This window comes from Notolepis coatsorum, assembly GCF_963971535.1.
Source record: "Notolepis coatsorum genome assembly, chromosome: 11".
Lineage (NCBI taxonomy): Eukaryota > Metazoa > Chordata > Actinopteri > Aulopiformes > Paralepididae > Notolepis > Notolepis coatsorum.
This window is the reverse complement of record NC_140175.1, coordinates 41,388,846-41,415,972: the sequence shown is the minus strand read 5'-3', so window position 1 is coordinate 41,415,972 and position 27,127 is coordinate 41,388,846. Positions and strand designations below refer to the sequence as shown.

The window sequence follows — 27,127 nt, the reverse complement described above, 5'->3', positions numbered from 1 at the left end:
ATATGAATCTCTTTAACTTTATTGGTAACAAAATATCTATTAAATTCAGTCCAGGCATTCATGCTAATGTTAGGAAACATCACTTTCCATGGTCATACCAGTCCTTAGAAAATAGGGTCATATTTCTGTATGCAACATGTTAATTGTTCCATAAGATACACATGCATGGGGCGGCTAGGTGGTGTAGTGGGCAAGGCGCTCGCCACCAATGCAGGAGACGCTGGGTTCGAGCCCAGCTCTCCGCATTGCTATCAGCTTGGCTGGTCGTTCATACTAACACAATTGGCAGTGTTAGGGGTGGGAAAGCTGATGGGTGGGGATCGGACGTTGTGGACAGCGACTCCTACAGGTCGGTTGGTGCGCCTGCGCAGCAGAATCAGGAAGCGATGGGGGCGGCGTGTCCCTCCCACGCAGACCCCCGCCGCTGAGAGATCGCGCTGTGCAGGTGAAAAGATGCAACGGCTGCTTCCTCGAGTACCGGAGGGGACACGTGATGTAAGGCTTCGTCCACATTGCAGCCGGCTTGTGGGAGGCATGGCCTAACAGCGTTCGAGACAGGGGAGGGTAGAATTGGACGATACAAAATTGGGATGGGAGAAAAATAGAAAATGGGAGAAAAAAAGTTGATAAAAAAAAAAGATACACAATACAATTGGTGTTTGTGTTTATTTGATTGTGTCTGGGTTTAGGATGAGATACTTGTTTTATTCAAAGGGGACATATTTTATTCCTTTTCAACAAGTTAATATACTGTACGTAGTTATTTGAGGTGAATAAAGGTATTTTGCTGAAAGAAAAAAGATACACATGCATGCAGGTAGTGATGCACCGATGTGAAAATTGTGGCAGATATCGATAACAGATATTAATATTGCTGTTCTGGCTGATACCAATATTTACCGATGTCGATATCTCTGTATAGAAAACACTTTATGATAATCAAATAAAGAGCTATTTTCCAAAACGCATATTTTTTTTTTTACTTTTGTAACTTATTTTCAGAAATATTTCAGAATATTTTGAAACTATTTAAGGCCAAAACATGTAAAACGATATAAATATTACTTATTTTATTTTTTATATCGGCCCCATCTTGATATCGGACCGATACCGATGTGTAAAAAAACTGCCATATCGGCCGATATATCGTGCATCACTACATGCAGGGAGAAGTTGTGCTTGAAAGCAATCTTCCACATGTGAAGGGCTTGTTTATGGAAGTTGGCAAATGAAACAGGTCATTTACCTGAGCTTGATCAAATTAATCAACAGAAACAAAAGTCCAGAATGACACTGAAGGCCAAAATGTCCTTATCAAGACGTTTGCATGGCCTCTCTTTTGTGAACCTTCCTGTGAGATTTAAGGCAGTGACTCTGAGTAAATCCTTTGCAGCAGATATTGCACCGATATGGCTTTTTCCCTGTGTGGGTTCTCAAATGAACTATTAAAAACGGTTTTACACGAAATGTTTTTGAGCAGTATATACAGGCATAAGGTTTTTCACCTGTATGGCATCTCTTGTGGTAACGAAGTTTATATTTATCCCTGAAGCGTTGTCCGCAATCACTGCAACTGAATGGTCTCTCGCCAGTGTGTACAATCATGTGACTTTTGAATGTTTTTTCAAAAGTAAAGCATTTGCCACATACACTGCAGCAATATGGTCTCTCTCCTGAATGAGCCTTCAAATGTTGTTTAAGGCCATTCAAACTTTTAAAGGTTTTACTACAAATATCACAGAGATATGGTCTCTCCTCTGAATGAACCATCATGTGACCTTTTAGATGGCAACGTAATTTAAATCGCTTCCCACATTCTGTACATGCATGGTTTCTTTCCTTGTTATGGATACACACACGATGAATCCGTAGTCCAGAGATATCATTGAAGCATTTGCCACAGAGTGTGCAAGAGTAGGGCTTTTCCCCTGTGTGGATTATTGCATGCCGCTTTAGGGAAGTAGCTAGAGTGAACCCTTTAGGACACACATCGCACTGGTATAGCTTGTCACCTCTGTGATACTGGAGATGGTCCATCAAATCCTCCCGAGACTTTGAGATCTGTCCACAAACACCGCATGGAAATTCCACAGTAGCACCATCGTCTGCATGTGTTTGCGCATGTTTGATTAGACCTGCTTGCAAGTAGAAAATGGCTTCACACACTTTGCAAAATAATGGTGGATTGGTAGAGCGTCTTCTACGGCCATGATCATTCTTTCTATTGTTTCGTTTTAATTTAGCTTCACTCTCCACACTTTCACAATCACTGGTTCCCTGGGATCCTCCACTCATCTTCCAATCATCATCATCCGCATCATTATCATTCTTGTCATCATCATTATCTGCATCAATATCATGATCATCTAAATAAATACTGCCATCATCACCATTCGCAACACCAAAATTATCTGAAGAGACTTGACGTTCTTCGACTGCTTCTGATTCGCAACAATCCTCTCCCTTGTGCTGCAAGGCTCCCTCTGCCTGCAACGAGGTGCTTGGTAACTCCACAGAATTATTATTGTCCAAACATTTCTCTGTTGGGTTACAACTCTTCTTACAATGTTCATCACAGTCCTCTTGTAGCTGCTTTGATCCAGAACAGTGAGAGGGAACAGGTTGACTAGTTGGTTCAGGTTGGCCACAGTCTCCTCTGACAGGCACCATCTTTACTTCCTCATCCCCTGAAGCGCTGGGCACAGGGTCTCCTCCTTTGTTTTCAGCTCCCCTCTTAGCCTTTTCAAGAGACTGAAGTTGCACCCCGTCCTGGCTGGTCTGGCATTGATCCTCTGCCTATTAGTCAAAGTGAGAGTCTGAGTCAGTGTTAAAGGATGAGCAGGCATGCAGTGGTGGTTAAACGCCGTTTAGGCTACGTCACTGAGGCAGAAGTGCGCGCATCCTATTATTATGCAAAGTCTTCTAGGTGCCGGCCGGGGTATACGGTGCGACAACACAAAAATTACTTGTCGTGCCGTATACCCCGGCCGGCACTTATCACCTAGACGTGTGTGTGTGTGTGTGTGTGTGTGTGTGTGTGTGTGTGTGTGTGTGTGTGCGCGTGTGTTATGTAAGTAAAGTTTATTTATATAGCACCTTTCACAGACCAGGGTCACAAAGTGCTTCACATAGTAAAAACATCAATAAAATGCAAAAGATAGCAGCATGGTAAAAAAATTCATTTAAAACGTGAAAGATCAGGAAAAGCCAAAACAGATCAAAAGACATAAAAGATTTACATAGAGCATAATTCGCCAAACGCCTGTTTAAACAGCACAGTCTTTAGCTGCTTTTTAAAAGTGTTTACAGAGACCACAGATTTAAGGTCCAAGGGCAGAGCATTCCACAACCTGGGGGCCACGGTTTCGAATGCGCTGCCCCCTTTTTTCTTCAATCTAGACAGGGGGACAGCCAGCAAGCCCTGATCAGACGACCTGAGCGATCTGTTCGTGGTGTATGGACGCAGTAGGTCGCAGATGTAGGCAGGTGCCTGACCAAGGAGTGCTCTATAGGTGATGACCAGAACCTTAAAGTGAATTCTGAATTTGATGTGGAACCAGTGAAGGGAAACTAAGATGAGAGTGATGTGGCAATATTTTCTGGACCTAGTCAGCAGCCTAACGGCTGCGTTTTGTGACAAAAGACCGCCCGTCTCGTCCCCAGCTCCGCCTCATGAAAGAGTATGCGCGTGCACGTGGCGTTTGGCCTTGGCCCATATTACGACTGCACCACTGAGGATGAGGCCAGTGTGATCAATTTTTTTTCTCATAGTCAACATAGCCTATGAAAAGACCAAAACCAACAATGCATTTCTTCTACTTACAAGTATGGTCCGTACAGCAAACACCAGATTATAGCTTGTATAAACTACAGATGTCCCGTTTTCCAAAAAAACACTAAGACACAGGGACATAATTTTTGTTTTGGTCAGTATAAGGCATCACTGCAATGAACATGGGTACAGTCGTTTTTCTCTTACCAATTATTGTATGAGGTGACAGCGATCGCCTCATGTCTGCCTGAACTTAAATGGTAAATGGACTGCATTTATATAGCGCTTTTATCCAGTGCTTTACAACTCATGCCCCACATTCACCCATTCATTCACACACCGACGGCGGAGGCGACCATGCAAGGTGCCAACCTGCTCACCGGGAGCAGTTGTGGGTTAAGCGTCTTGCTCCAGGACACTTCGACACGCTGCTGGGAGGAGCCGAAATCTAACCGGGAACCTTCAGATTACCAGACGACTGCTCTACCTCCTGAACCACTGTCAACGTATTTACTTACTTATGAGGCATACAGTAAGTAAAAATAACTACAATAATCACGTTCATTGATTAATTATATCCACCAAAACAAAAAGTTAAGCTCAGTAGGGCTGACCTTCGAAGCTTCTGGGCCCAAGATTCGATTTTAATTAGAAGCTTCGACAATAATAATAAAAAATAAAAAATAAAATCTTATTTTTTTTTATGTTGTGGGACTTGTACAGTTGACTTGTACTTTGTTGTTTTTAAATGTACTCTATAAATTATAAAAAAGTGGATTGGATTAATTAATTAAATTAATGAGTCGCTGGGCGGCTGCTCTCCGTTACACAGCCAGCCAACGACATTACATAATTATGTTGCAACCTTAGTCTATAAAGCAAACAATTATATAAATATTTATATGTAGTTAATAGAGACAAAGGCAGAATTAGACTTAATTAAGCACATTTTATTAAGACATGTTTTTATATGGGTCGGGACACTGCTGCTGACTGGGTGTCTATCAAACACAAGTAAAACTAAAAATACTATAGAGAATAGTCAGTGCTGTTTTCTTGTGGCATATCTGGCACTCTGCTTTTTGGGTGTCGTCTTTGCATATTTTATAGTGTAACCACACGCCTGAGGACTTCTTTTAGACATGTCTGCTGCACATGTCCTTGATGTATTCAACACAGAGAGGAATTAATGAGGAATCTCCACGTGCTTGTTGTAGTTAACAAAGAGAGGCGGAGTTAATGAGGCATATGACGTTCGTTGCATTGAAGGCGCAAGATCTTGCAGGTGGGAGGGGATTTCTCCCCCCCCCCCCCCCCCCCCCCAAATTTTATTTTCCCGTTCAAACCCCGTGCCCATCGAACAAAGCTTCAAAGTATTTAAGACAGCCCTACAGCTCAGTAACTTATTTTTATGTTTTTTTTGTTCTATGACCTCTGGATGAGCTATAATCTGGCTAGACTGATACTTTTAAGTACAAGAATGCATTGATGGTTTTGGTATTTTTGTAGGCTATGTTTACAATAAGAAGTGGCTGTATCCATCCCTGACAAAGTGTGTTTGACGAGGACAGTGAACCTCAGTCTGCCCCAGGACTCTGAACCTTCTGTGGGTAGAATGTGTGTGTTGGATCAGGGGGACATGCAAATAAATCAATGCATTATTACACTGTGTAGAATATGGTGACGAGAGTGCTCCAAAACTAAAAAGGGGAATGTCACCCATAAAAAAAATTCACATACAGTGCCCCAGGACTAGGGATGGGTACCGAATTAGGTACTTTTGTACCTACCGAATCACGTCGGTACTACCTAGTACCGATTCACGTGAGATCCGTCTGTGCCACATTTCGGTACTGTAAAAAAAAATGTAATAAAAAAAATGTTGTACTTTTTTTAAATATTTTTTTACATCAATGTTTAGTTTACCGCGAAACGAAACCTATGAAGTGTGCCGCACGTTCACACGCACAATATACGCTTGCCTAGGTTTTGACTTGATTCAACAACAAAGCAGTCGGGGCAATGGCAAGCCGAAAACGGTCGAAAGTGTGGTTATTTGAAGTTTGGATTTTTTTTCTCACAACTGAGGTACGGTAGGTAGATTACATTTTTAGAGACTAAGGTCGCTTTCACACAGGGGCTGTTTGGTCCGGACTTTCGGACCAGAATTTGATAGCCCGGTTTTTCGGGTTTGTGTGAATGCGTGTCGAACTCGGTTCGCGGACCAAACAGGCGAACTCTGGTCCGCCTGAAAACGTCGGTCTCGGTTCGCTTCATCGGACCAAACGCGAACCAAATATAGGAAGTGATTATTATTACCACTGCTCGCAGCACTCACTGCAAAACAAGCACACTGCATCTATCTCTCTATCCATCTATCTATCTAACTGTGCATCTTGGGAAGAAGGAAGAAAAAAACGCGGCTTATTATTATTACCGAGGCGCACGGCATTGGATCAATGCCACATCAATACTATTATTACCTTACCACTGCTCGCAGCATTCATTCACTGCAAAACAAGCACACTGCATCTATCTCTCTATCTATCTATCTATATATCTGTGCATCTTGGGAAGAAGGAAGAAAAAACGCGGCTTATTATATTATTAATAAAACAGCTACTTGTGGGCACTCATAAAAACACCGTGGTCTACAAGTTGTTTAGCGAGAGGATGGTGGTAATGTGCTTCAATAGAACAATGGATCAATGCCATGTCAAAACTCGCCTCCGCTGATCTGGAGGGCTCGCAGACAGTCCACACACAGACACACGCGCGCGCACACACACGGGCTCGCAGCCACACACACATTTCCACTGTCCAATAGACAAGCGCCCTTTTCGACCGCGTGACATTGTTCAGAAGGTTCGGTGCGCCTCACAGATTTCTATGTGAACGCAGGCGAACCAAATGAAGAATACAACAATGTTGCAACTTCACCACCAGAACCGCACCGAGTCCACCAAAACTATATGTGAAAGCGACCTAAAGTACCGAAAAAAGGTACCGTTGGGTACCGGTATCGATTCACAGGTACCGGTTCAAATGTGAAAGGTACCCAACCCTACCCAGGACAGTATTTGTGAACATGCACCACTCTCTCTTAAAACTAGAAATTAGAGGGAAAACCAAGCAGTGACGCGGAAAGTGGGGGTGCGGCGGGTGTGTAACTGCAAGGTTGTTTTGGCTTTTATTCCATTCAACGAGTTTGAACAAATTAGCAAACTCGTAGTTACATAGGGGAATTGTATGCCATTTTCTATGGCCCACACATATGAATTAGGAGGCTGGGATGCTCTCGTGGCTAACCTTACCTTCAAGCGAATATAGAGAGCCGACCTCCCCAAACACCGTGATCTGATGATTCGTTCCGGAGTAAGTTTGTCTACTTTCAGAGGACATAATCTCCTTTGAGAATTGGTTTTCAGGAGGTCAAAGGGCTTGTCAGCCAGCTGAGGGAAGGTGGTCCTCAAAAACCTCTTGAACTGCTCCTCTCCGAGTCCAGGAGGCACCTTCAGTACCTTCACTTGGCATTCTTTGGGCACTGTAATGAAGCGGTGATTACAAAATCACAAAAAAGATTTATTTATAAACTATTTCCTAATCTGTTATACGTGTTTTCACCTCCTTCTTCCCTTATATTTAAAAGGCTTTTTGGTGGTTGTAACCAGGTCAGTGGGTGTAGCACAAACCATACATTTTTCATCATTCCATTCCCTGCCTGGCTAACCCACCCCCAAAAGTAAAAGAAAATCAAATTAAATGTACAAAGGCAGTAGATTAGGTAGGCAGTGTTGTTGGCTACAACAGATAATTGATTAATTAAAGCTAACTGATTGCTTGTATTTAGGGCTGAACGATTAATCGATTTTAAATCGAAATCGCGATTTGGAATGATGCAATTATCAAATTGCCAAAAAATCTTTTTTTTAACAAAATTATAGATTTTTTTATTTTTTTAACCAGGAAGTCCCATTGAGATACAAGATCGGTTTGGGAGAGGGAGGTAAGGCGTTTTAGATTGTGTGTTGTGAAGTTTAGACTTCAGAGAGGGAGAGTAAAGTACAGAAAAAAAGGTACCATTGGGTACCGGTATCGATTCCCAGGTAAAAAGCAACATTTTCAGGCTCTGTGTCCCGAAAAGACCCATGCGTAGGCCAGATGCAAGCCGCATTTTACAATAAACCTCTGTGGGGCTGCTTAAAAATAATTATTATAATCGCAAATTTAATCGCAATCACGCAATCACAATATGTCAGAAAAATCGCAATTAGATTATTTCCCAAAATCGTGCAGCCCTTCTTAGTGAAGACTTTTTTTTTCTTCTTTTTTTTCTCCTTTTTCCGATTTTTCTCCCATCCCACTGTTAGTTGTTATGCCAATTCCCAACCCCATTCCTGGTTGTTGCGCACTTTCCCCTACTGTTGGTCCGAGAGGCCGGAGACTGTCACATGCTTTCCTCCGACGCATGTGCAGCCAGCCAGCAGCCAGCCTGGCCGCGCAGATTCTCACCGGGAGAGTGTAACGTGTGGAAGGTCGCACTACCTCTCTCCAGATCCTACCCTTGCTGAGCAGGCGCCCCGACCGAACTGTAGGGGTCTCTGTCCACAACGCCCAGGACCCACCCACGGCTCCCCTCGCCCTAACTCAGCCAAACGAGTTAGTATAGCGATCAGCCCGAGCCAAGGCAATGCTGACTCTCCGGGAGTCGAGACCGCAGCCTCTTGCATTGGTGACGAGCACAATCTCCGCTACGCCACCTGACCGCCCCGAACTGAAGACTTTTAATCCTGGTAAAATGGCCAGTAATGTAATTTTTCAGATAGCAAAATGCATACCATGGTTAGGCAAAATGCATTTCCCATATCTGACCTTTGAATAAATAAATAAAATACATAGAAACGAGTCCCTCTAACCAAAACAGTGTTCATTTTAATGTGTCAGTAGATCGATTCAAAAGCTTTTACTAGTGTTCCCTCCAATTTAAGCAATGTCTCCAAGGAAGAATACATTATGTGACTGGTTTACCTTCACTGGTACTCATGGTGGGCTCGTGAAGGAGGCAAACACGTAGTTTTGCATGCTCTTCATCATCCATGGTGTCATCTTCTTCCTTTGGACAAAAAAAGGAAATTAATCAAACTCTTTTACAGAATCCACCAATCACTAGTTATTACATATAGTGACCCTGTGTCCACCAATCACTAAGTTATTACATATAGTGACCCTGTGTTCACCAATCACTGGTGAACACATGATCACTATAATAACTAGTGATTGGTGGACACGGTCACTATATGTAATAATAACTAATCACTAGTTACTATAGTGATCCTGTGTTCACCAATCACTAGTTATTATTACATATAGTGACAGTGTTCACCAATCACTAGTTATTACAGTGATCCTGTGTTCACCAATCACTAGTTATTACAGTGACCCTGTGTTCACCAATCACTAGTTACTATAGTGCTCATGTGTTCACCAATCACTAGTTATTATTACATATAGTGACAGTGTTCACCAATCACTAGTTATTACAGTGATCCTGTGTTCACCAATCACTAGTTATTACAGTGACCCTGTGTTCACCAATCACTAGTTACTATAGTGCTCATGTGTTCACCAATCACTAGTTATTATTACATATAGTGACAGTGTTCGCCAATCACTAGTTATTATAGTGATCCTGTGTTCACCAATCACTAGTTATTACAGTGATCCTGTGTTCACCAATCACTAGTTATTACAGTGACCCTGTGTTCACCAATCACTAGTTATTATAGTGATCATGTGTTCACCAATCACTAGTTACTTACTATAGTGATCATGTGGTCACCAATCACTAGTAGTTACTATAGTGATCATGTGTTCACCAATCACTAGTTATTACTATAGTGATCATGTGTCCACCAATCACTAGTTATTATAGTGATCATGTGTTCACCAATCACTAGTTATTATAGTGATCCTGTGTTCACCAATCACTAGTTATTATAGTGATCATGCGTTCACCAATCACTAGTTATTATAGTGATCCTGTGTTCACCAATCACTAGTTATTATAGTGATCATGTGTCCACCAATCACTAGTTATTATAGTGATCATGCGTTCACCAATCACTAGTTATTATAGTGATCCTGTGTTCACCAATCACTAGTTATTATAGTGATCATGTGTTCACCAATCACTAGTTATTATAGTGATCATGTGTCCACCAATCACTGCCATCGGCATGTGAAAGAATGTGAGGCATAAGTTGTAAAGCGTTTTGGATAAAAGTGATATAAAAACGCAGTCCGTGTCATACAATGTCCCCATGTACTTGTGAATTTGCTCATATTTGTTCAAACTCTCAACATGCAACCACACACCAAGCACACCTACTATAGTCTAGACTCTATATAGTCTGGTAAGACAGACAAACAAGAAAAGTCAAAGAAAAATGATAAAAATCCACTTCATAGCTCAATCCGTATTAAAAACGCTCGCCTCTCCCATCATCTTCTTCTGCAGAATTTTCACCAAATGTACTACCATGGCCAACGGCCATCTTCTTCTCCACAGCAGCTTCATCAATGAAGGTAGAACATGGAAGAAAATATTTTAATGACAGATGGGAGCTACAAAAAAAAAAAAAAAAAAAAATTGGTGACTTTTCTTGTTAGATTCTCTTACTAGACTATATATAATATTACATCAATGAAGTAGGTGTGCAGTGTGATCGCATGCAACAAGTTTGAACAAATTAGCAAACTGGTAGTTACATAGGGGAATTGTATGCCATTTTCTACGGCCCACACATGAATTAGGAGGCTGGGATGCTCTCGTGGCTAACCTTACCTTCAAGCGAATATAGAGAGCCGACCTCCCCAAACACCGTGATCTGATGATTCGTTCCGGAGTAAGTTTGTCTACTTTCAGAGGAAATAATCTCCTTCGAGAATTGGTTTTCAGGAGGTCAAAGGGCTTGTCAGCCAGCTGAGGGAAGGTGGTCCTCAAAAGCCTCTTGAACTGCTCCTCCCTGAGTCCAAGAGGCACCTTCAGTACCTTCACTTGGCATTCTTTGGGCACTGTAATGAAGAGGTGATTACAAAATCACAAAATGTTTTTATTTATAAACCATTTCCTAATCTGTTATACAAGTTTTCACCTCCTTCTTCCCTTATATTTAAAAGGCTTTTTGGTGGTTGTAACCAGGTCAGTGGGTGTAGCACAAACCATACATTTTTCATCATTCCATTCCCTGCCTGGCTAACCCACCCCCAAAAGTTAAAGAAAAGAAAATTAAATGTACAAAGGCAGTAAATTAGGTAGGCAGTGTTGTTGGCTACAATAGATAATTGATTCATTAAAGCTAACCGATTGCTTGTATTTAGGGCTGAACGATTAATCGATTTTAAATCAAAATCGCGATTTGGAATGATGCAATTATTTAATATTAATATATTAAAAATATTTAATATTAATTAATAAAAATAATTATTATTATCGCAAATTTAATCGCAATCGTAATATATGTCCGAAAAATCGCAATTAGATTATTTCCCAAAATCGTGCAGCCCTTCTTAGTGTGACATGACAAAGGCTTCTGAACTGAAGACTTTTAATCCTGGTAAAATGGCCAGTAATGTAATTTTTCAGATAGCAAAATTCATACCATGGTTAGGCAAAATGCATTTCCCATAATATCTGACCTTTGAATAAATAAATAAAATACATAGAAACGAGTACCTCTAACCAAAACAGTGTTCATTTTAATGTGTCAGTAGATCGATTCAAAAGCTTTTACTAGTGTTCCCTCCAATTTAAGCAATGTCTCCAAGGAAGGATAAATGATGCGACTGGTTTACCCATTCCAAGTGTACGCATGGTGGGGTCCGGAAGGAAGCAAGTGCGTAGACTATATAGGGTAGATACTGAAAGCGTATTCTCCTGCGCTCCTTCAGCCATGGGGGTGTCCATTTCCTTAAACAACAAACAAAAAAAGGAAAGAAATTAGCCTCCTACAATACAATGAGTATCCGCTTCCAGTCATTTGTGCTAAGCGGCTTGCAGCCAGATAGCTTCCTACTGAACGCACGAGGATGGTGGTTGGTGGGTGTAGCACACGTATTCTACACACACATTTCTTATTCTTACTATATTTTCCTACTAAAACTGCATTCTTGTTTAAAAATAAAAAAGCTAAAAAGGGTATAGGGCCTTGCAAAAGTGTTGTGAATTCTCACATTTGACTGAATTACAAATGCTAACTGACATTTTGTTCTGAGAAACATTTGATCTAAAATATCCAACTATAAAAGGAGGGAATCTCCTTCTGCGTGTCCTTTGCATTATCCCGAGAACCGTTCATCCAGTCGACCTGCTCAGCAGGTGCCATTTGGCCAGATGGTGGTGCTATAAGAAAAACCGTACGTACATCACAAGAACCAGTCATCCGATCGACTTCACACTTGGTGGGTGCAATGCGGAGGACCTAAGGGAGTGCAATGATGAATTTTATGCCATTTGGCCAGATGGTGGCACTATAAGAACAAACTTTAGGTTTTTGGCCTGTAGTTTAAGGAGGTTGTTTTGCCTAGCTGGGTAGAACAGGGAACACAGAGCTGTGTGTGTTAGTAGTATTATTACTACTACCCTACGCAAACTGATGCACTCCAGTATTTGAGGTAAATAGTCTAGATGGCAGTATAGCAATGGTTTAAAGTAAAAAAAACTTAAGGTGTTGTGGTAAAGAAAGTTAGACTTTAGAGTGATATTTAGCTCCTGTACCAGTAAGCTAGTATGACATGTTTAGTTGGATTCTTTGCAATCTCAAGATTCCTATATCACTAGCTTCACACTAGCTTACCATGGCCTTCAAAAGACAATGATGTTAATGTTGGATTAACACTTCCGAGACCTCTGCACACATGGCAGGACAGAAACGGTGGAGTGGATTTTATTTTACAGAGACTACCACTGTCCATTCCATCGAACTTCAACATAGAACTTTTCAACACAGTCACTCTCAAATAGATCCTGGACAAGGGGATTGACTTCACGTGTCTCATGGAGATTTGGCATCAGCTGGGGGTTTACTCTGTTAAATGAAGCCTGTCCTCCTGGCTATAGTTATCTGGAGAAAGCCTGCAGCACTGGTTGTGGTGGTGGGTTAGCAATCAGACGCAGAAGTGAACTGAAACTATACCCCCTACCTCTACTTGTCCTCCACAAGTGTCTTGCGCTTGGGAATATTTTTATCTGAAGCGACATGTCCCTAAACACCAGGGGACACATTCATTACTGACTCTGGCCCCAGCAGCAATCTGCAGGTCTATGGTCTGTGTGTGTATGATCACAAGGTTGTTTCAATTAAGATGCAATTTCTGTAATTTTATAGCCATGCTGATGTCACTATACCTAAAAAGTTTAAAACCAGACCAACCCCCTCTGCAGCTTCATCACTATTATCCACCTGCCTTGAGGAGATAAAGGCTTGGATGGAAAATACTACTTAATTTCAATTAAATAGCTCCAACCAGGGCCCTCTTGGATGGCACCCCACACCGGGTGCAGTTTTCACCCAGAACACACATCACCTTTTCTGGTCAAAACATTCCTCTTAGGTCGCCAACCTGAGCCTTAGGTTCAACACTCACATGACCACGATGCCCATATCAATGTATGTGCAAAACCTCCTAAAAAGCCTACTTCAATGCCCCAAGGACCAAGCTCCACACCATGGGGGATCAGGCCTTTTGCTCGGCTGCACCTTGCCTGTGGAATGATGTCCCTGATCACTTTAGGGCACCACATAATCTCTATGCTTTTAATAAAGGCCCAAAACCCTCCTTTTTAACACCGCCACCTCTTAATTTTGTGTTGTTTGGCGTCTTTGCTTTTAAGCCTCATTGTAGTCCTTTTTAACTATGTATTGTTTGTAATGCATTTTGTAGTCTGTGGTTTTATGCGCCTATTGCACTCTAGCACTTTTTTTTTTTTTCATCAATACGTTCCCGTTTTATAGTGTCGTGAATATGAACTATATAGCGCAATGGTCTGGGGTAATTCCTGCAAAGCTAGTTATAGGGAGCTAAGCTAATAACGTTAAATCTGGCGTTTCGGCCCTACACAAGCTAGAGTTAAAAATCTAAATGCATATGATCGGTATCATGTTCCACCATGAATGTATGAAGGGGGGGGGGGGGGGGGGGGGGGGAGTCGTTTCTGATTATTGATTATTGACTTTCGGAGTCCCGATATGCCGTTTCCAGCCAAAATACATTGAGTAGGATATTAAAATGGAATAAAAGCAAAACAGAGTGGTAAAACGTATATATACACGTGGATGGCCTTTTAAGGATGGCGCCCAATCACGTATATATACGTGGTTGGCCGCGAAACGGTTATTGGAAATGCATTACAAATAGAAATGGGTTATTATTAGGCTACAGTTTAATTACATTTTCAGTTTATTTAAATAACTCTAGAAAACAAAATGTATCTAATATACCGGTAAACAATCTATAACAATTATATAGACAATTAAAAAAATTTAAAGATGAAAATATATAACCATACCTTCACTCGAATATAGAGCGCTGACCTTCCCAAACACTGCGATGTGATGATTTGTTCTGGAGTAAATTTGTTGAGGTTCAGGGGCCATAAATTCCTATATTTATCAATTCTCAGAGCGTCAAAGGGCTTGTCAGCCAGCTGAGGGAAGCTGGTCCTCAAAAACTTCAGAAACTCCTCCTCCTGGAGTCCAAAACGCACTTTCAGTTTCTTTACACGGCAGTAAGATCCTGTAATGTAGGGATAATTATTTAATCACACAATGTCAATTGATACCAAAAAATATATAAATAAACTTAGGTATAGCAGTATCAAGACAATATGCACACTTTATTAAACTAACTAAAAAATTACAATACTTTAAAGAAAATTAAGTGGTCTACATACCCATTCAAACCATTTATTGTGCAATCTTTCACAATATATTCATCAATACAAATGATTACAATGGATTTATTTCATTGCACATTTATGCAACATGATTATGTAGTTGATTTCAAAATGTTGCATTTCAATGTGCCAGCAGATTGAATCAATAGCTTTTAACAATGTTCCTTAAAAATTATGCAATATATCAAAAAGAAAAAAAGATGATTATGTGACTGGTTTACCTCGATAGAGTGTAATTGTTTGTATGGTGGGGTCCATCAAGATGCCTATACGGAATTGAAATAGCTTGTTTGATTTCCAGTGATGTCCATCGATGATGTTCTGCTCCCCTTCAGCCAAGGAATAATCTATATTCTGTTGACAAAAGAGAAGAAAGATTTTCCAACAGTGCCAGTTAATTAAACAATAGATTTCCAATTTCTTCATCAACACTAGACAAATCAGAATAATGTCCCATTTAGATTAGCTTTTTGCTCATCTCCTTATATTCATCGATTCCTCTACATCAACCAAGACCATTTTAATGTGGTCGAGGAGTGGGCAATATAGCATAAAATCTATCTATTTTCAATATTTCCATATGGGGAGGCAGGACGGCCTAGAAGTAAAGAGACTGGACAGTAACAACTGGAAAACAGCTTTAAACTGGCAATTTTGCTACATAGGAATGAATGGCGCAATGTTCAAAACTGTAGCAGTTGCAATTTGAAGTTTTTGCATCAGGTTTTGTAAACAGCGACAGTTGCTCCATTTTGCACGTAGATATAAAATAAGACATGAAAACAATGCCACAACTGTATCCTCGCTCATGAAAAGAAATGTATTGATTTGGACATTTAAATTCCAAATACACATTAACACAATCTCTGCTACGCAGTTTGAGCATCTTATAGTCTTATCTGCCAGCGCTGTAAGCCTATGGAGTCGCTCACCTTCTTTGCAGGGCTATAACTTTTTAAATATTATAGCTATATCGACATTACTATGGCCCATTAAACATCGGGTATCTATCGTTCCGGATGTGGGAACGTTATAATTTCCCATTCATACATTGCAGTGTTAATACCGTTGTGAATATAAGTATGTTTTAGAGTAGTCTGCAGTAATTCCTAGAACGCGAGTTATAGGCCCTGATGCATATTATACATAATCGATTGGCGTTTCGTCCCTATACACGCTACATAAAGAAATTCAAATGCATATGATCGGTATACATTATGCTCCATCATGCGTGAAGGAAAGGGGGGGGGGGGGGTCGTTTATGATTCCTTGATTGTCAGTAACGGCTTTCTTTAGTATGACATCATACGTTGATCAGATGGATTGCAATGAAATAAATGGACAATCGAGCTGGAATTAACGTTAGATTCCTCTTACCTGTGGCCGATGAGTCTGGAGAAAAAATATTCCAATTATTTGATTTCCATCTGCTAGATCCGTTTTCCGTTTGTACGACGCAATAAACGCCAAAAGCATATTGATTCTTGAGTCTCGAAAGCGATCCAATGCACTAGAGTGTTTGTCTGGATCCACATAACAAGAGAGCTCTGCCCGTAACATATACACCGATGCACAGAGCGCCCCATCCTGTTTATAGTGGGTGCAACATCGCCCGAAATCCACCAGGCGGCGGTATTGAGCTGTTGCAATATCAGGCCAGAGTCTCCCAGAGCCTTGCTGGATAAATTATGAATGGCAATAGCGAATAAAGGAAATAACGATCATAAAAACTAGTAAACTAGTTATTGGCGCAGAAGCAGTTAATGGACTCTCCACTCTAGCTGAAAGATTTCAGTTATTACACATGTTTTTAGATCGCCACAAAGGCCATCATTGTCGACTTAATTACACATAATCGCACACAATCCTTCAACAACTCCCTCTTGTACTCATATTCAAATATTTAAAGGGGAGATGCATTATAAATGGCTTTTTTCTGTGTTTAGAATGTTGGTTTTATAGTAATAGGGGTTAGTATCAATGGGTCTGTGTCTATAATTACCATATTGACTCATCAGTCTAGTCTCGGGTTCACAAGATCCTCCCTCACTCAACTACATTTACATTTACATTTAGTCATTTAGCTGACGCTTTTATCCAAAGCGACTTACAAGTTCTGTGCGACAAGACAGCAAGAAGGGTATAACTCTATCAGCTGAGTAACAATGTTCATCAAAGTGTTGCGTGTTACAGTGTAGGTTAGTTTATTAGGACAAGTGCATGACATTAAGGTTAGCCGGGTTTTTACAACTAAGCTGTTGTAGTGGGTGCTATGGACATAATTCACCATTAGATTGTTTTGATGTATTGATGGGGCACTGTCACTTTAATGGGGTTGGGCTTAGAGAAGACGCGCTGGTGGAATGTCATTCATAAAAGGTTTTGGTGACAAGGAGCTGTCAGAGTTTAGCACGGCATAGATCTGACAGCTGTCACTTGTGCTAAGAAGATAATAAATGACACACTACTTGGTGTCGTCGCAAGATAGAAATTGTGCGTCTCTCCTTTCCGACGATTTCTACATTGGTGACCCTGTTATACGTTTTGAAGACGCTTCCGCGGCAACATGTCTACGAACGCAGTTTCACTGAAATTACCTGAGTTCTGGGAGTCGTCAGCCTCGGCATGGTTTGCGCAAACGGAGGCACAGTTCGAGCTGCGTGAGATTACCTCGGATACCACAAGATATTATGTGGTGTCAGCCCTGGGAAGTTCGACAGCTAGCAGAGTGGTGAGCCTCCTCAAGAACCCTCCGGCTCGAGATAAATATCTCACGATCAAGTCTCATCTGTTAAAGACATTCGAACTTTCCGATACCGAGCGGGCCAGCCGGTTGTTTTCTTTTCAAGGGCTCGGTGATAGCAAGCCATCGGAGCTCATGGATAGGATGCTGGATTTATTGGGAGAGCACAAGCCTGATTTCCTTTTCATGCAACTTTTCCTGCGTCAGCTGCCTTCTCCGGTTCGGGCCGCTCTGGCCAACACCACTATAGACGATTGCCGCGCTCTGGCCGAGGAGGCTGATACGTTTTTTTTGGCTGGTCAACAGCACTGTGCAGCGGCAGTTTTCCCAACCCAAGCCTTTGTTTCACCACCCGGAGACTGGAACTTCACCGCCGCAGCGACAGCCCCTCGCCAGCAGCGTGACGCGGACGCAGGGCTGTGTTATTATCATGCACGGTTTGGACCTAAAGCCAAGCAGTGCTGCCCGCCGTGCAGCTTCAGTGGGCCGGGAAATGCCCGGGCCGGCGCTCGTTAGTGGCCATGAGCGTCGGTCAGGCTGGCAGGCTACCGTTTGTCCAGGACACCATCTCCGGGCGGCGTTTCATGTGCGACACGGGCGCGCAGAGGAGCGTCTTGCCGGCTTCTAGAGTGGACATCCTATCCGGCGGACACGGACCCCCCATGGAGGCCGCCAACGGCACCCCCATCCGCACCTACGGCACCAGGTATGTCGAAATGTGTTTTAGTGGCCAACGGTTTGGCTGGGACTTTATCACAGCTAATGTAGCCGTCCCTCTTCTAGGCGCTGATTTTTTGTGTGATTATGGACCGTTAGTGGATGTTAAAAATTGCCGCTTAATTGATGCCATTACGTTCTGCTCTTATGCTGGTGCGCTTGGGGGTGCAGACTCCATCAGACTCTCTAGCATGCTCTCCGCCGCAGATGAGTTTCAACACCTTCTCGCCGAGTTCCCTGGCCTCACGCGGCCCACGTTCTCATCATCTACAGCCAAGCATGGAGTGGAACATCATATCGCCACGACCGGCCCTCCGGTCTATGCCCGGGCTCGGCGCCTCGACCCGGTCAAGCTCAGCATTGCCAAGGCAGAGTTCGAGAACATGGAACGCCTCGGCATTGTCCGTCGCTCCGACAGCCCATGGGCCTCCCCCCTCCACATTGTCCCCAAGCCGGGAGGCGCCCGTGTGGGGATTACCGCCGGCTCAACGATGCTACGACGCCGGACCGGTACCCAGTCCCGCACATTCAGGACTTTTCTGCCCGCCTTTCAGGGAAATTAATGTTTTCCAAGGTGGACCTTGTGCGTGGGTATCATCAGGTGCCCGTCCAACCGCTGGATGTCCCCAAAACAGCAGTCATAACTCCATTTGGACTATTTGAGTTTCTGCGCATGCCATTCGGCCTCAAACGCTGCACAGACGTTCCAGCGCCTTATGGACTCTGTGCTACGAGACTTGGATTTTATTTTTGTATACTTGGATGATATCCTCATAGCCAGCGCCTCTAAGGCTGAGCACATGTCCCACCTCAGGATGCTTTTTGAGCGGCTAAATGAGCATGGACTGATAATCAACCCGGCCAAATGCCAGTTTGGGCGGTCGACCATTGACTTCCTGGGGCACAGAGTCACTAAAGAGGGAGCGGTCCCTCTTCCCATGAAGGTGGAAGCGGTGATGAATTTTCCCCGGCCGCCCACGGTTAGGTCACTGCAGGAGTTTCTCGGAATGATCAACTTTTATGACCGCTTTATTCCCCAGGCGGCTCGGATTATGCGGCCGTTGTATGAGGCCCTTAGGGGTAAAGCGCCAAAACATGCTGTCGACTGGTCTACAGAGAGAGACAAAGCTTTTCTGGATGCCAAGGCTGCCCTAGCCAACGCCACCATGCTGGCACATCCTTCCTTTAAGGCCCCAATCTCCATCACCACCGACGCCTCAGATTTTGCCGTGGGCGCAGTGTTTGAACAGTGGGTAGGCGGGGCTTGCCAGCCGCTCGCTTTTTTCAGCCGCCAGTTAAGCCCCAGCGAGCGGAGGTATAGCACCTTCGATCGGGAGCTCCTCGGCCTCTACCTTGCCATCCGCCATTTTCGTTTCCTGCTGGAGGCCCGCCAGTTCACGGCCTTCGTGGATCACAAGCCGCTGACGTTCGCCATGGCCAAGGTGTCTGAGCCATGGTCCGCCCGTCAACAGCGACAGCTCTCATATGTCACTACTCTCATAGTTCACTACTGACATTCAACATGTGGCAGGTAAAGCAAACCTTGTCGCAGACTGCCTCTCCCGGGCTGTAGTGGGCGCCATCCACTTGGGGCTGGATTACACCGGTATGGCGGCGGACCAGGCTACCGACCCTGAAGTGCAAGATTTCAGGTCAGCCACCTCAAGCCTGCGGTTAGAGGATGTGGTTTTTGACAGCGCTGGCACCACACTCCTGTGTGATGTCTCTATGGGGCAGGCCCGTCCCATTGTTCCCACAGGATGGAGGCGGCGTGTTTATGATGCCGTTCACGGCCTCTACCACCCGGGAAAGAAACCTACGCAGAGGCTAGTGTCCGCCAAGTTTGTCTGGCCTGGGCTTAGAAAAGATGTAAGAGACTGGGCTGACTCCTGTTTGGAGTGCCAGCGCGCTAAAGTGTACCGTCACACCAAGGCCCCCCTGCAGCACTTCCCTGTACCTGAAAGGAGGTTCGACCACGTGAACGTTGACCTAGTGGGCCCCCTGCCCCCCTCACACGGCTTCAGTTACCTCTTTACTATGGTAGACATGACTACCCGTTGGCCAGAGGCAGTTCCACTGCCAGGCACGACGTCCGCCGAGGTGGCCAGAGCCTTTATTGGAACCTGGGTCGCCCGGTTTGGCACTCCAGCCGACCTCTCTTCAGACCGGGGCCCACAGTTCACGTCCGAGCTCTGGAACACGGTCGCCAAGAGCCTGGGCGTGAAGCTACACCGGACTACGTCATACCACCCGCAGACCAATGGGTTATGCGAGCGCTTTCACCGCTCAATGAAAGCAGCACTTCGGGCCAGCCTTACTGACAGCGGCTGGGTCGACCGGCTCCCGTGGGTCATGCTTGGTCTCAGGACGGCCCCCAAGGAAGACCTTCAGACCTCCTCGGCTGAGCTGGTTTACGGTCAGCCTCTGCGGGTGCCAGGGGATTTCATCCCTAACATTACTGCCCCCTGGTGTGCAGCCCAGCAGCGGACAGCACTTCTGGAGAAGGCTAAGGTATTCACGCCGGTCCCCACCTCACAGCACGGCCTTCCCCGGTCGCACGTCCCTACAAGTCTGCAGTCAGCGGAATATGTTTTCATCCGTCACGATGCCCACCGGGACCCCTTGAAACCTCCATACGACGGTCCGTTCCGTGTCCAGGAGGCTGGAGACAAGTACTTTGTTGTGGACATGGGCGGGAAGCTGGAACACATTTCCATAGACCGCCTTAAACCGGCTCATGTGGACTTGGGCAAACCTGTTGGACTGGCCCAGCCCCCACGGCGGGGACGACCCCCTACCTTGCCCAGTCTTCCGAGTAAGGCCCGCGAGACCCCCTCGCCACCTATCCTGTGCCCGAGTGGCCGTAGGGCCCTTAAGGTTTTCCCTACAGCGGCGCCGGCCGCTACAGGGGTCAGGCGGAGCCGTTATGGCAGGGTTCTCCGCCCTCCTGTTCATTGACTTCTTTTGTTATGATGAATTCTGGGGGGACGTATGTAGTGGGTGCTATGGACATAATTCACCATTAGATTGTTTTGATGTATTGATGGGGCACTGTCACTTTAATGGGGTTGGGCTTAGAGAAGACGCGCTGGTGGAATGTCATTCATAGAAGGTTTTGGTGACAAGGAGCTGTCAGAGTTTAGCACGGCATAGATCTGACAGCTGTCACTTGTGCTAAGAAGATAATAAACGACACACTACTTGGTGTTGTCGCAAGATAGAAATTGTGCGTCTCTCCTTTCCGACGATTTCTACACTGTTCTGATTTGACAGTTTTGCTGACGTTAATATAGCACTGATTTGCATAACTAACGCCCCCTCTATGGTTGACAACGACAGCAGAGCGAGTGGAAAATCTTCACTTCCTCAAACAGAGCAAGGCAGATAGTGTAACCCGACACTTCCTCAAACGAGAAAGTGCTCGACTGCGACTCTGCGAGGGAGAGATAGAGAGGGAGAGATAGAGGGGGACCCGTCTTCTCTCACACACGCAGCGTTTGTTTACAGTGCTCCGTGCCTCCGTGTGTCCCTCTCTCTCTCTCCCTTGCACCAGCATATCACTGTAATATCTTTGTGCATGCTCCCACGCGCACGCCCGTATTCCGATCCGTACAATAATAATCACAGGGGTATATATTGTCATATGAAACAAGTTACCAATGCATTGTCCCGTGGGATTATGCCCCCCCCGCGGCGAAATGAATTAGTATCCCCCTCAGTCTCTATCTCTCTCTCTGTGCCAGTCGCAGACTGTGTGGATGACTGTCACTCAAAGTGCTTATGGGCGGAGCAAGGCCAACACAGCCTGAAATCCAAAGTGAGAAAAATGTGGTTTTTGAATACTTGGATTAGAAATATAAAACAATGAATTTTTTTGAATAAAAGCTTACAGATGTGTTCAATAGACTCACAGGAATTGTGTAAATTTGCCCAAATAGTGCTAGGAATAGCAATGTATGTCCCCTTTTTAAGTTGATCTCTTCTAGAACACCATAGCAACCACCTAGAACACATTAGCAACCCCCTAGAACACCTTAGCAATCTCCTAACAACCACCTAGAACACCCCGTGTGGTCTAAGCATGTGTGAGTGAATGAGTGAGAATGAGACGGTACACAATAAAAACTTGGTGGTAAGCAATAAGTATGTGTAAAAATGCTCCATAACAATCAGTAGCAGCCCATTTCAAGCACCGTGTGTGTGTGTGTGTGGTGTACACTGTGCGATAGGGACAGCCCTCCCACATGCTCACACAGAAAAGGTAATCATAACAATACCTTCACACGAAGATAGAGCGCTGACCTTCCCAAACACCGTGATGTGGAGATTCGTTCCGGAGTCAATTTGTCTACTATCACAGGACATAACTGCTTTTTATGATTAATTTTCAGAGCGGCAAAGGGCTTGTCAGCCAGCTCAGGGAAGGTGGTCCTCATCAACTTCAGGAACTCATCCTCCTGGAGTCCAAAACGCATCTTCAGTACCTTCACAGGGAAGGCCGATCCTGTCACGTAGGGAAAAGGATAATTATATAATCACACGATTGTCATCAGAATTTATACCAAAAAATCCAATGCTGTATTATAGCAGTATCTCAAAGAAATATGCACAGTTCATTAAACAAAATGTTTTAAGCATAATACTTCAGACAGCATTGCTTATGCAATGTTTCATGATATATTAATCAATGAAAAAGACTACAATGGCATTATTTCATTGCACATTTATCTGACATGATTATATAGTTGATTTTGAAGTCTCTCGGGCTTCATTACAATGCGTCAGTAGATTGAAGCAATGTCTTTTTAAAACAAAATAAAAAATTAAGCAATATTTATTACAACAACAAAAAATTTAAATGTATAGAGTATTGTGTGTCTGGTTTACCCTTATAAAGTTTTACTGTTTGTATGGTGGGGTCCAGCACGGCGCATACACGAAGTCTAAATAGCTGGTTTGGATCTCGGTATCTAGGTTCTCCATCCACGTTCTTCTGTTCTCCTTCAGCCAAGGGCTCATCCATTTGCTTATGACAAAAAAAATCATCCAGTTAGGTAGAATCTCTAAGGCAGTCAAACTAGACAAAAGAGCCCCACTTCGTATTGTGCTTCGTTTACTTGGTCTGATGTGTGGGTTGGAGTTCAGTAACAGTAGCAACCCCTCCTCTACACACTGGTCACAACTCAGAATAATGTCCCATTTAGGTGGTGTCTTTTTATTTTTTTTTGATTTTGTGATACATCAATGTATACATGAATACAGATATTATAAGTGTCGCACAAATTCACCTTTGAAATTAATCTCACAGTTCAGTCATGCGTGTGTTGACAGGATTACATTTTCAGCAAGGATTTTTGCAGTCACCATTTTCATGGCGTGTGGTTAGATCCATGCTGCAAGATGGCTATTGTGTCAAGAGACTAGATATATTGTAGATGCCTGGTGTATACAAATTACGGATGTCCCGATCAAGCTTTTTTGCCCTCAATCCGAGTCATTTAATATTGAGTATCTGTCGTTACAGAGTCCCAATCTGATATTCATATTTTCCTTGCACGTGCACACTTCAAGTCCACACGTGCACAGTCCAAGTAGGTAAAGCAGTCCAATGCAGGTAGGGTCTCATAAAATACCTTTTTATTCTCAAATTACACATAAACCAGAAGTGATGTGTTAGGGCTCATTCACATCTCAGACAATGCAGGGGGGAAAATGCACGTTTCCCCTTCTTCTGAATGGGGGTAGTTGTGTTGGGCTCCGGTAGTTACCGCAAGGGGTTGCCCAAAAAACAGTGTGGTGTTCCGTGAGAAACTTGAGTTAACTTCTGCTTTAACGCAACCCCTCCCCATGATGCAGTGCAATTCATTTTTGTATTGTATTTTTTTTTTTTTTTGGGGGGGGGGGGGGGGGGATGGAGTTAGAAAGCTCACAGCATTATGTCACATAAATAGACCATCCACACCAACGCACCACCCTGCAGGTGGGTGTTCCATTGTCTGATTAGATGTGAATGAGAATTTACTTGTGGACGAGGTAAAAAGATCAGTCCCTGAGGACATTTCAGGGATATACCCCTTTAATTTCAGCTACCAACAGCAAACCTCTAGTTTGTGATCATGGTATAGGCTATAGGAGAAGACTCTGGTGCACATTCCTTCTTGTTATACAATTAAGAAGAATTTCTACCGTGGCTGGAGTTTCTGTCACCTTGCACCCATCATGTATGCCTTGCTGCTCTGGTGTTTTACGAGCAGGTTCCTCTTGGTCCTGACTGGGGCTCAACTGTTGACATTCTTGTAGTTTAGGGGGACCACCTTCCTCCATTTCACAGCCAGAGTTCAGCAAATCATCTGTGGGGGGGGGGGGGGGTTAAATCATATTATAATTAAACTTTTCTCAATACTTTTCAACTCTCTCCATTGTCTTCCAGTTGGGGTTTGAAGTGGATTGATATCATGGATAAGATCCTTTCCACCAGGGATGGGTAACCTTTGTGGGCATGAGATCTACTGTGCCATTTTCCAAGGCTGAAGAGATCTACCATCCCCAAGCAAGAATAGGGGGGCTCTTTTGCCAAGACTAGAGGTTGTCGTTTGACAACATTACAGATACTACTTTTAAAACTCCAGACACATTTCTTCTGTGTGCTTCCCTGGTTCAACGCTCCTGAGAGTTATCCAATATCCTATCCAAATTGTTGCTCAGCAGGCAGTTCTTTTAATTACAGTGTATATATTGAAAGAAATGTCCAGGCTTGTAAATAAAAATGATGACATTGATGATGATGATATTCCAATCCTGTCAATCCTTTTCAAAAAAGAAAATCCACCCCTTATGGATTTGTTTTATGCCTCCCAATATAAGGGGGAAACATCACTGGTATAAATTGCAGGCAAGCAAAGATATATTATAGCAATATAGGTTACAACTTTTTTCACCCCTGAATTCTGGTAGGGCCATGGCTTACTAGCACTATAGTTTATTCCACTCCTTGGCTCACAGCTAGAGCTCAGATCAAGTTGCATCAACACTTAATATTAGGTTTTCTATGCTGATTAATGAACTAAAGTGTGTTATTTTGCCATAATAATTATTAATATAACACCAAATAAAGCTCTCAGGTTGAGATCCCATAGATGTTTGCACATTTTTCCTTGTTTCATTTAGTCCTGCTTACTGAAATATAACCAATGCGTTCTACTGGTAGCTGAAGTTTTGCCTGAAAAGCAAGTCAATCTTCCCACGATAGTGTGCTTCTATTCCCGGGACAGAAAATATCTTGTTTTGAGGAAAAATATAAATCCCTAATCAGAACTCATTTCTAAATTTGATTTGAATTCGAAAAACATGAATTTTTCAAATTGAATGAGTCAAATGTACACAACAAAAAAACAATAACTACCAAAAGAGTCGGTTTGACAAGCAGGGGGCCTTTCTGTGGAGTTTGCATGTTCTCCTTGTGTTTGCGTGACCAGCGTGGGTTTCCTCCAGGTACTCCAGTTTCCTGTTTTCCATACCAAAAGACATGCTTAGGTCTCCTGCCATTGTCCTTGATCAGGGTACTGGGATTACAACTGGACGAATTTCCCCAAGGAAGGGGATTAATAAAGGTACAATTTAACTTAACTGATATGAGGTAAACCAGCAATACAGGCAAATAAATGGGTAAACAAGCACAATGACTGGTTGTTTCCTATTGGTACACATCACACATGCGTGACACCTCAGAATGCATAGTCAACCAACTAGCGTTATCTCCATCATTTGGTAGCTGACATTGCAGCTCTAATGTGCCGTAGCTAAATTAGCGCTACAAACAGCAAATGGGGATGCTAAAATGCTATACACTTTGCATTGTAGGAAAGTGGGGGGAAGGGCGACGGGATGGGTTAATCGCAGATACGAATTGCATGCATGCATCGCATGTGTGCTAATTGATGACCTCGGAGCAGGTCCTAAATTATTAAATTATTATTATCAGTGGTTCTCCTGGGGGGGGGGGGGGGGGGGGGGTTCCGCGGGGAAATTGACAATGGTTTAATTTCCCCGTTTCGTGTACTGTACCCATTCTGCAATCTGTTAAATAAAGTTATCATTAATTCATTCGTTCACTAGAAGTTTAGCCCAATTAGAGAATACATAAAAACTGTGTGACCACTCTAATCTAGGCGTAACTTTATCCAATGTTATCTCCCCACCTAGTAGGCACATACAGTATACCAACAACAAATATATTCTCAGAGGTTCATTCCATAGGTTGTTAATGCTTCACTACTACAACATAGCCCCTTACGTGACTGCGGTTTGTAAGGGGCTAACTACAACAGAAGGCCAAAATCACATACCGGTACTTCCCAGGCTGGGGTTCCACGCAGCAGGGCCATCAAGGGGATCCTCATATTCCTGTTTCACTTCAACTTGGGTGAACTGTGGGATTTCTGTGGAATGGTCAAAAGAAGACAACGTCAATGTGAACTGGTCTTGATGAGGGGACTAACTAGTTATGTGGGGTAAACTGAATAGAGGGTCGATCTGACAAAGAAGTGGTTGGCTCTTGGCTGCTTTACTACAAACCTTGTACGTTCAACACTACTTGAGGCTGGAGAACAGCGTCGAGAAGTCTGCGCTGGCGGTCCACTTCTTGTTTAAAAAGAGACAGTTCTTCCTCGTATGCTGAGATTGTTCTCTCAACAACACCACATATCTCTTTGGCCGCTGTTGTTAACCTCTCGTTCACAGCCAGTCTCAGGATCTGCATTGTATTCATTTTGAGAGACGACGACAGTGTTCTTGTTGTTAGCTGTTAGCTCACATCCTCTGCTCACCTTTCAGCCCGACGGTTCCTAGACCATCATCACACGGACCGGTGAAGAACTGTTCGGCCTGTCTCTGGTTTTTCCAGGTGCCATCAGAGAACAGAAAATAGATCAGAATGCTGACT

The 27,127-nt window shown here is 43.6% G+C and overlaps 1 protein-coding gene across 1 annotated transcript; it reads right to left on the bottom strand.

Moving 5' to 3' along the window:
- LOC311236422 (uncharacterized protein) lies at positions 1–26,879 on the bottom strand. The gene is made up of 13 exons (XM_084324102.1): positions 26,761–26,879; positions 26,532–26,624; positions 25,589–25,690; positions 24,373–24,536; positions 23,074–23,212; positions 22,464–22,690; positions 14,948–15,080; positions 14,340–14,566; positions 11,627–11,741; positions 10,617–10,846; positions 8,801–8,885; positions 7,087–7,316; positions 1–2,796 (listed from the first exon to the last, which is right to left on the bottom strand). The coding sequence occupies exons 4-13, from the start codon at positions 24,508–24,510 to the stop codon at positions 1,315–1,317; spliced, it is 3,006 nt and encodes a 1,001-aa protein (XP_084180228.1). The 5' UTR covers positions 24,511–24,536; positions 25,589–25,690; positions 26,532–26,624; positions 26,761–26,879; the 3' UTR covers positions 1–1,314.
- Positions 26,880–27,127: the final 248 nt, after the last annotated feature.